Raw genomic sequence first — 10,635 nt, forward strand, 5'->3', positions numbered from 1 at the left:
GATATAGAGAAGAATTCAAACTCTGAATTCGAACGCAATTTATTCCCCAACAATATTCTTCCATTGTTCCTAGATGGCACTGTACTGATTTTCATAATACATATATGTGTATTTATTATTTACGTAGCCACAAATTATTTTCTTTATTGTAAAAGAATTAAAGTTTGGCAATATCCTTCGTAAATTCAAAAGAACTTAATCTTAATTAGTGTTAATTTCAATTAATCTTTTCTCCTTTCGAGCAAACTGCTGTATACGCGGTAAATTATGTAATTTACACGCAATACAAATATGGAAGAGGTACTTTGATTGAACTTTCACGTACGATATTAATGTAATAACAAATTTATTCGACGTTTAGGAACAGGATTCGTAGTGTTATGTTTAATACTACTAATATCAAAGTATTCATTTATAACTTTACGTTAGTTACCGAGAATAAATTACTCAATTAAAATTACAGAAATATGTGTAGAAATTTTTACGCTAGATTGTAGTAAAAATAATCGTAATCCATAAAAATTGCATATATAGAACCAAATTACAGATTATAAGGTAATGTACAAGTCTACAATATTGCGCAATCTTCAATCTTTAACGTAACGTTTTACATTGTTTTTCTTTTTTTCTCTTCATACTGCAATGAAAATTATTAAATCTTTGTACAAATGTTACTATTAACTAATACTTGATATTTGTAGCGAATACTTTGTTTGAAAATTTAACTTATTTTTATATTTCACAAAATGTATGCAATCAAGAAGTGAATTAACTATTTTATAGTGATTGTATTGGTACAAATATTTATATACCGTCATTATCTGTAAGAATAAATTGCTATAATGAACAATTAAACTTTACGTCGTGAATTTTAGATTTTATATAGCTAAATATCTAAATAATATTGTTAAATTATGTGTATATACATCTTGGATATATCATCCGTTTAACGATATTCGCACTTCAGTACTCGGAACGATGTTTACTGACAACGATTCAGTAAGATCGTACTTAATTATTAACGTACTTTTGTTTTCCAGTAATATTTTATCCGATCAATTTCATCCTAGTTCTATGATCAAGCCTTTTAATGTAATAGCTCCAACAGATGTTTTTAATAACGTCTAAATATGTGCAAAATATGCGGTTCCATCGATGCATTACAACTATATAGGGACAGGGAGCAGGAGAAGAATTCTTATATCGTTGATCGTACAACAATTAACGTGAATTAGTTAGGTTCGAATGTCTTTTTCAGTAACCGCCAAAATTGCTGAAACTTTAAAACCATCGAAATGAAATATTTTTTACATTTAGTACACTTACGTAAACTTAAAAGTAATTGTTTAATACGCATATATATACATATATATAAATACACTTTTATATATTTATATATATATTATGCACCCTTATATATTTATATATACTTATACATATGCATAACATGCAATTGGTTCCCAGATTCCTTTGAACTTCGTACATATGCATGTTTACATAATAATTTACATTACCAATCAATAATTTTATCACATGTAAAATTTATTCTATTTACATTAACTTTTCACGTCTGGAATGTTCAAGCAATTTATATGCGACTCGTGATAACGTAAAAACGACTCCTTTTTATTCTTTTTTGACCTGAGAATCTCAAATTTGATTAGGGTCAAGCTCGTGCCATTTTAATTTCCATTCGCTTCAATTAATGAACTTTGTGTAACTTTATAATTATCATACTAAATTGAATTTCAGTTTACTCGTATGTGACTTTTTACATCGCTAAATTCTCATAAATTCCTTGAAAATCAATGTTTGAAGATTACATTCTTGAAGATTACAGTCGAAAGATTTATACGGACAATAATTTAGAGATTATATACAGTGTCACTTATTATTTACGAAACTACTATGCCACAATTTGATGGAACTATGTATTCCTGAAACTGTAATTTCTTCTTGTACAAATTTGTTCATTTCGGTAAAAAATTGATGAAATTGCGCAATTTTACTCTATTATTTTGCTTTTGTTTATCGTATACCAACTACTTTCGTGTTCCCGTATATATTGCTGATACATATACCCGAATTCTTTTTCTTCATATAATTAATGTACATAATAATATTATCAATCATTGTAATGCTCATCACGAGTAATAATCCACGAGTTAAAAAATTTCTTATAAGAAGTAAATCATAATTCCGTGTTTAAATTCTCAGCAGCATATTTGCGAACTTATAACTAACTTTTGATTTGATATGATTTCTCGCATGGTCAACAAACTGTAGTCTCTTAATAGTAATGCATATTTTAATTAAAAAAAATAAGAATAAATTTATTAAAAAAAAAGATTGTTTAATCACAATTATAGACAAAGTTAAAAGGTTACAATAAATATGCGAGCACACGAAATTTCTATATGAAAAATAAATAAGCATAGTGATGTATGCTTAATTCAAGTACGACGATTACGTATGAAGGATTTCTTCAGGTATGTGCTTTCAATTTTTGCTTTCAATGCCATAGTGTATATCAGCAGATCATAATTGATCTCGCGATGAAAAGTATATTCTTTTCTATAAAATATATCGGTATTTCTATAAAGAACGATGTTTACATTGGAAAGCATAAAAATTGAAATTGTTTTCACAAAAATTGGCTCAGTAAAATGTGACTAAAAGAACATGATAACAATGTGCAATAGGTGTCAGGTACATTTTGGAATTGATGTTATACTCAGTGCAAAGCTTTAAAGTCAGCACAAATATGCTGAAAGATTATTTATTATTTCCATGTGTAATGTCAATATCACATACAAGTACACTTTAAAGCTTCAAGAGAGAGGTCCTGTAACTGAGCGTTTGATCACTGTGTTTCATCACAACACATTCCAAACATTTCCTAACAGCCATATTGCTAATATTTATCTGTGGTAACGTAAAAAAAAAGAAATGCTGTATGTACATAAACGGCAACCTTCAGTACAAAGACTGAAATAAAATCAACAGTTTAGAAGATTTTACACTGCTTTTTCCAGCTTTCCTCATGCCATAGAAATTGTAACATTAATTCCTAGATTTCCGTTATCGGCAAATAATTGCGCGATCGAAGTGTCAAATACAAGGCAGTCTGAATTTAAAATAGCGGATGAAACACCCTCGTGAATAGAACGCGGCATGGCTTCCCATGTTAAGCGCCTTTTATGCCCATTCAATTCCAGTCTGTTGAACACGAACATTGACATGTTATCATTATTTGCTTCAATAACAGCAACTGTTTATTATTTTATCTTTTGTCCACGCTATGATATATATTTACCTGTAAGCAAAATTTTCTGCTTGTTTTCTCGAACCAATCAGTTGAACAATTGCAAAAAATTGTTGATGCCCATCGTATTTTTCTTGCTTTTCAAGCACTAGCATAAAATGATGTCCGAAACAGGATTGCATCATTACCCAATCCACTGCACCTGGGAGATTAATATCTGTTGCTAAAAAAACAATGTCTTCCCCTGTAATAAAAGTGATTTTGACATTTGTGTAATTAAAAGAAACATAAATGTTTTAATTAATAAAATTACCTTGAAGGGTTGTAATGCTTTTGTGACTCATAACAAGATGTGGCATTACTTGCTCAAGAGACCCTTGCCATTTACAAGAAGCACCTGGACAAGGACAACTGTATGGACGGAATTCACATGCATCTTCATGATCTGCCTTCTCAGTATGTACGAGTGAAACTGTGCATCCACTTGTTGAATATTTGCAAGGGAACATTACGTTACCCGCTACCTTTTCCATTGCTAGATTTCGGATATTACCTGCATTATAGGTTCGCAGAGAATTATTCATTAAAGCGAAATTCACAAGATTATTTTCAATCATACGTGTTCCATTTTATTAATATCTAGATACCTAATGGACCTCTACAGGTAGGACAGCAGTTAAGCTTTGGTCTGCAATTACTACAAACAAGGTGTCCACTCTGGCATTGTAAAATCGGTGGAAGAACATAATCAAAACAAACTGGACACTCAAAGAGGCTTGCTAAGTCAGTTGAACTGCTCAGAGACGATACAGTAGAAGCGGAAGAGCTTGCAACACTCCTCCCTCTCTTTCCAGTACTAATACTTAGTTGGGACATTTTTTCCCTCTTATTTTATGTATCAAATAAGAACACTTTGTCTTTCAGTTGACAAGAAAATCCATTTAATTTGGAGATGTTTAATAAATGCGATGCATTTTGAAATGAATCATCCACCTCACATCTGTAAATTATTTGAATTTCAACAACATTACATATACAATAGATATAAAATTTAAATGTATAAAAAACCTTGTTAATTGGAAAATTCAATTAAAATTCTACAATTGTACCTTTGCATAAAATGTAAGTTACTTTAACTCGCTGAAAAATATACATATTTAACACAAGTTTAATGCAACTGTCTTACAGTATGTCTAGTCTAAAGAAACATTATATATCATTATTAATTTTTATACAAAATAATAAAGTTCTTCATTATATACATTATTTTACAAGTATTCTACATTGTCAATAATATTTTTAATTTTTAAACTTTATTAATTTAATTGTTATATAAGACTAAAACAAACTTTATTTATATACTATTACTTATAAAATGTGCTATGTTTTATTTTTCAATTAAACTAATGTATTATAACACATTACACATATTTATACTTGTTTGATATTAAAATGATACAACAAAAATTTTGATCAAAGCAATCCTTCCATTATTTTTATTCGGTCAATTTTTACTTAACCAACGTTGCATTAAAATATTTATAACATTTTAGCAAAATACTAGGAATGTACTATTATAATATTAAAATATTGTACAAATATGCATTTAATCAGAACACACACACTTCTTATGAAACATTTTCCTAATTAATTAATTTTATGCTAAAGCAAAAGACAATTAGTGTACACAAGTATACGTTTTATATACGTATTGTCCAAATCAATTGATGTAAGAAAAAAATTGGATTTTTCATCGACATTTTCGCAAAGGGAAAGAAAAATAAAGAGAAAAAAGAAATACTGTTTACAATGCTGCGAATCAATAAAATAGTACAATGTAAGAAAGATTACGTTCGCATCGATCGGACAACCATTTATCGCGTGTGCGTCAATTATCATTCTCTTCGAGAAAAAAAAAAGAAAAAAAAAAAGACTCGTGAGTTTGCTCGACGAGCTTTTCTCGTGTTTCGTGGTATTTAACAAATTTTTTCAACGACGTTTCATTTAACAAGTTGTTCAATCGGGAAAGTAACAGACAGAGGAAAAATCTTGAGGAACATCGAGAAGAGAGTCACGGATCACGATTTTACGATGAATCAACGATCAACAAATAAACAATGCGCAAAAAACACGAAAGAACGCAGGTGAATCGTCTTGCGAAAAATTCTACGCGACACAAGGCACACGAATTCGTGTGACTTAAAAAGAGAGAAAGAGAGAGAGCTGCACGTTAAAACACTTACCGTGTTGCAAATTAACAAACGTATTAGGACGTCACTCTGCGATGCGTACGCTGGTTTTCGCGCGATTGAAGTCGGAAAATAGCGAGTCAAAAGCGTGTGAGAGGGAGAGAGAAGGCACTTGAGGATGGTGGCAACGAAGATACAAAGGAGGATGGAAACGTCGAGAATAACGACAAAGGATGACAACGACGACGGTAGACGAACGTTTTTGCGAGAACAACAGCAGGAGATTTCATGCGACCTGGCTTCGAATACGCAGCACGAAATGCTCCCGATACTTCTCGGTACATCGATGAGGAATAAACGCGAACGCGATGAAATCAGCTAGTGTAAGAGGCTACATCGCGGGTTCTCTCGGCCAGGCGGGCAACGTTAATTGCAACGTGACTTTCGTTTGTTCTCGCTGAGGCATAGTAGCAACTCGCTCCTTTTCCGAACCTCCTCCGACACTTCACGCTCCGTTTCCGTACAACAAGACCCACAGCAAGATGATGACACTGCAGCTGTCTGTCCGACCGTACGTCCGTCCGTTTACACCCAACGCAACGCATGCAACTGCCATTTACCAGCGTTAAGCCGCGTTTCTAACGGCCGTTTTCATAAATGACAGAGGAACGTTTTATATGTTCCACTTTCATAGGGGAACGTTCTTTACGACGAAATACTGCACGTACACATATATATAAATATTTTCGCAGACTTGCCGCGAAAATGTTAACTAAACGAAAGTGTATATGACTATTTGAAAATTTGATATATATGTATTACGTTATTTATATTCCCACGCTTTTCCTCTTTCCATTTCTAAAAAAAACTTCAAAATATTTCTCGTTAAAATTGATCGATGGTTCACAGATTGAACCATTAGATTCGGGTGGTCATTATTAATTTTATCTATTGTATCGGATACATTTATTTATTTATTCCGATTATGTAAATTTTCTACTAGTAGAAAGTAATTCTATAAAAAAAATTTAACGACCATAAAATTGGAATTGGTAGTATGTTAAAATTCGTTTAAAGTTAGGATTGAAGGAAGGATTTGTATCAATCTATCATTTCTGAGATAATCGTTTGTAGTTGTATGTATATATGTATATCATTACAAGAATGCTTTTCTGTTTATTTATAAGCTTTTGTATTGAAAGAAGAATATCACAAAAATACTTTTCAAGTAATGAATATTTTATTTTTTGTTATAATTAAAATATACACTGTGTCATGGGTGAAACAGGCGAATAGTAATCAATAGTAACAAAATATTTGTGTTATTTCCTTTAATTCCACAATCTGATCTCTTTTTTTTATATATATATATTTTTTCCACACGCAGCAAACATGGTATACACAGTATACAGATTTACTTTTCAAAAGCACAATTAGTTTGGCTTAAAATACCCTTTGTAATCTTTTCTCCCCCTTTAGAAAACTGTCCATTTTCTGTGTATACGTGTATTATGAAAATTATTTAAGCCAAACTGTCGTAACTTTTGTAACATCTGAGAGAAACTTGAATGTTTAAAGCCTTATCAGCCTTGTGTGTAATATAATTTCGATGTACCTAAATGTAATCCCCACAATGCCATATCTACATTTGCTATATGTAATTATTTTGTCCTCTTTAAACATTTCTTTTTTTTTTTTTTAATTCCAGAAAATCACAAGATGGTATTGGCTGTCAAATTCTCTAGTATTTGTATCATGTCGAATGATACTCTACACATTAACAGTCTTCTTGCGATATGAAGAGCAGTCTTTGTACACCAGACAGGAACAACTGTTTGATGCAAATGCAAAAAATGTCATAGTAGCCTAAATTATACAAAAGTTATATTTCCGCTAGTTTCAATGCCTTAAACATTCTGTTGATTCCGCGTTTGCAAAACGTTTTTCACATAACAAGCCATGATCGTTTTTGCTATAATTATATGAGTTTTATGTGACATAGGAGTACACGAGTGTAGCAACGTCTGAAGATCAAAAGTAAAAATTGCATCAATGCAATAAATTATTTTCTAAGATGTAGCTTTTAACAAAGATAAGAAAAAAAAGAGAAACAAAAAACATAAAAAAAGAAAGAAAAATGCTAAATAACTCGTTATAAAATTCTGTGCACATTACAGTATATTTATTGCTCTTCCAATGTAATTTCAAATGTGATTTTAGAATATTTTGTGACCATCTTCTACCACTCGCGCACTCTTCGCTTATCTACCCAGGACGTTCATATTTTAATTATATTTATTTTGAAATATTTTTATCTTTCTCTTAATTCCTACTGTATTATATACTAATTCGCACACGTGTACAGCATTACGTATGTGCACACGTATATATATATGTATATATATATATTACATATATATATATATATATATATAAACATACGAAGATACGTACGTTTCCTATCATACCTTATGCTTTGTATAAGTTACAGAACTTACTTTAGTGTACAAACAATCATAGATGATACTAGATAATACGTATAGGTTATAAATTTATGAGGAAGAAGTACGTTTAATTAGTAGTACGAACCGTTGGTCCATGAGTGGTGTTTCGTTTTATGTCTATTGATTACCTCTAACTGACATGCTTTCTGAACTGAAACTGTTTATCGACATGAAGTCCTATTGTAAACGACACAGCGTTATGTTTCCTAATATAATAAGATTAACACCAAGCATATAATAAACAATACTTTAGTAATGCAACTTAAGATGCTAAAGAATAATTAGAGTATTAAATTATAAGATATACATGTTAGTATTATGAATCATGAATAACAAGAAAATAGGAGTAAATCAATCATTTTAATTTTTAGTTTATGTATGGTTTCTATGTAAGAGAAACAGTTTCGTGTATGAAGCGTTTGGTTTTCATAAAAATATTTGAACATCTATTTCAGTAGTTTTTATGAACAGTTTGTCTATGTAGTAAATGATAAAATGTGCATAGATAGAAAAAGACATGATTCTTTTGACTGGTTAAATTATACCAATTGTAAAACATTGAAAATACATTTCCTTTTTCTTTAGTAAATGTACATAGAGCTACCTAGTATTTTACAGACCCAATGTACAAAGATCAGGGAATTTGGGGCTTTTATACAAGTCCCACAACGACTCTATAAGCTCTTTTATCCCAAATTTCCCTATCTCAGTCTTAGTCTGCATACAGACAAAGTTGGTCTACTCCTTACTATGTTCTTGCCTTATCACCAAATTCTGAGTATACAGGATTTATAAATTCATTTTTAATATGGTTGATGTCTCTGAAATTGTCGTGGTCCCTGACCATTTCCTCGTGGCTTACCTTGAGGCCCATATCCCATATTGTCATACCCATCGTAACCAGCATAATCATAATTTGCATACATGTCGTCGTATCCTCCTTGATAGCCGTTGCAATATTCGGGAATGTAACCATAGCCTCCTCCATATCCGTAGCCAAAGCCTGGCCCCCAAAATCCTTGATTCCTTGGATCTGGATTAACTTTTACTTTCTTGACATCCACTTCTTTCCCATTTATCGTTTGTTTGGGTGTTTTAAGTAACTTGTACACTACTTCCTTTGAGTCAAATGTTATGAAACAGAATCCTTTTCTCTGATTTTTTACCTTGTCAAATGGCGCTTGTAACTCAACAATCGTACCATATTGTCCAAAGTATGTTTTAATATCTTCGTCGGTAATTTCAGGAGTGAGGCCGCCTACGAAAATTTTTCCGTGTTGCGGCTTTTTACTCACCCGTTTAGGATCCACCTATATGAAAAAAACAAAAGAAATTAGAGACAACGTACAGAGCCAGTCAAAAATTATATTTTAAGCAGTAACGTGAGATTTTTACTTTCCACGAGTGTAACCAACCTTCCTTTTATTGATGTAATGCTCGCCAGAAGCCAAAAGTTTGTCGATTGTTTTAGGATTGGTGAATACCATAAACGCGAAACCTCGTGAAATACCGGTGTATGGGTCAATTTTAACGGAAATGCTCTCGATTTCTCCAAATTTACTAAAATGATCCCGCAATTCTTTATCGGTAGTGTTACGCGATAGGCCGCCAACGAAAAGTTTGCGTTCGTCGTCCTTGCCTGGAATTCCGGCGGTAGCTTGTTGCTGCTGCGGCTGTTGTTGCGACTGTGATTGCTGTTGCTGTTGCTGCTGCTGCTGCTGCTGAGATTGCTGTTGTTGTTGAGACTGCTGTTGTTGGGTTTGTGTCTGTTGCCCGGTGCCCTCAGTTTGGGCTTGATTCTGGTAACAGTCAACCGCCGCCATCGCGTATTGTTTAGAACTTACCGCGTTAAAACCACGTCAGAAAATACAAATTGGTCTGGTCGAACCGACGAGACGAGTAAATGCAACGTTGTACTGCGCACCAGAATAATTTCGGAACAGTTGGCACGCGTCACAGTCGGTTCTTATGGTGAACCGGTGCCGGCTTACGACCGAAAGAAAGAGAGTCAGCAACAGTTTCCGATTCCCTCTAAGCCTATATTAAAATGACGCTATTCGTTCTTTCTACTCAGACGCAATTCATCTCTCCAATCACAACAACAGATCCAACAGACAACGGCGGAAATTCCAGTTCGTTTCCGGTGATCGTTTCATTACTAACTTTAATCAATTTTCCAAAACGATGGAAAATTGACGGGCTGGCATACTTATTTGCTCTTTAAATATTCAATTTATTTTTATAATGCCTTCATGTTCCCGTAGCGAGCGATTATTGAAAGTCCTTGAGCACTGCTGAACCTGAACAATGCACGAACACCTTTGTTCCTAACTGCGAGATGAGGGTCTGTATTTGCTGAAAATCGTACATTGCCAATTCGTGCTACGAAAATTGCCATTGTAACATTTTCCCGTGCGACAATTACTTTTCTCTGCGTTTTTTCGCGTAAAAAATCGATTGAAGGTTAGGTTAACGTTCATACATGTATTCAGATGACCAAATTGATTTTTTGGTCAGTGACATCAAATTTATGTGATATCGTTGTTATTCCATACTAAATTATGCAAATTATGGCAGTACGCACAATTCATGCATACAACTGAAATTATTTAACGTATATTTGCAATTGTAAAACTCGAATCACCGTAACGTCTAAATCTTTACTTTTACATTTGTA

At 32.6% G+C, this 10,635-nt stretch overlaps 2 protein-coding genes across 2 annotated transcripts; both read right to left on the reverse strand.

Annotated features, from left to right (window-relative positions):
* Positions 1–1,521: 1,521 nt before the first annotated feature.
* Positions 1,522–6,094, reverse strand: LOC122534787 (E3 ubiquitin-protein ligase SIAH1-like). Its single transcript, XM_043665757.1, has 5 exons — positions 5,509–6,094; positions 3,913–4,265; positions 3,579–3,818; positions 3,317–3,509; positions 1,522–3,219 (listed from the first exon to the last, which is right to left on the reverse strand). Exons 2-5 carry the CDS (start codon positions 4,139–4,141, stop codon positions 3,042–3,044), a joined length of 840 nt encoding a protein of 279 aa, XP_043521692.1. The 5' UTR covers positions 4,142–4,265; positions 5,509–6,094; the 3' UTR covers positions 1,522–3,041.
* A 1,042-nt stretch (positions 6,095–7,136) lies between these two features.
* On the reverse strand, positions 7,137–9,971 carry LOC122534786 (RNA-binding protein squid-like). Its single transcript, XM_043665756.1, has 2 exons — positions 9,374–9,971; positions 7,137–9,268 (listed from the first exon to the last, which is right to left on the reverse strand). Exons 1-2 carry the CDS (start codon positions 9,779–9,781, stop codon positions 8,762–8,764), a joined length of 915 nt encoding a protein of 304 aa, XP_043521691.1. The 5' UTR covers positions 9,782–9,971; the 3' UTR covers positions 7,137–8,761.
* Positions 9,972–10,635: the final 664 nt, after the last annotated feature.

This window comes from Frieseomelitta varia, unplaced genomic scaffold, assembly GCF_011392965.1.
Source record: "Frieseomelitta varia isolate USP_RPSP 00005682 unplaced genomic scaffold, Fvar_1.2 scaffold_64, whole genome shotgun sequence".
Lineage (NCBI taxonomy): Eukaryota > Metazoa > Arthropoda > Insecta > Hymenoptera > Apidae > Frieseomelitta > Frieseomelitta varia.

Coding starts and splice junctions, on each gene's coding strand:
- LOC122534787 (XM_043665757.1), bottom strand. CDS start 4,141: ATGTCCCAACTAAGTATTAGTACTGGAAAGAGAGGGAGGAGTGTTGCA. Junction 3,819..3,912: donor TACCTGTAGAGGTCCATTAG/GTATCTAGATAT, acceptor CCTATAATGCAG/GTAATATCCGAAATCTAGCA. Junction 3,220..3,316: donor GCAGAAAATTTTGCTTACAG/GTAAATATATAT, acceptor CGTGTTCAACAG/ACTGGAATTGAATGGGCATA.
- LOC122534786 (XM_043665756.1), bottom strand. CDS start 9,781: ATGGCGGCGGTTGACTGTTACCAGAATCAAGCCCAAACTGAGGGCACC. Junction 9,269..9,373: donor ATTACATCAATAAAAGGAAG/GTTGGTTACACT, acceptor TTTTTCATATAG/GTGGATCCTAAACGGGTGAG.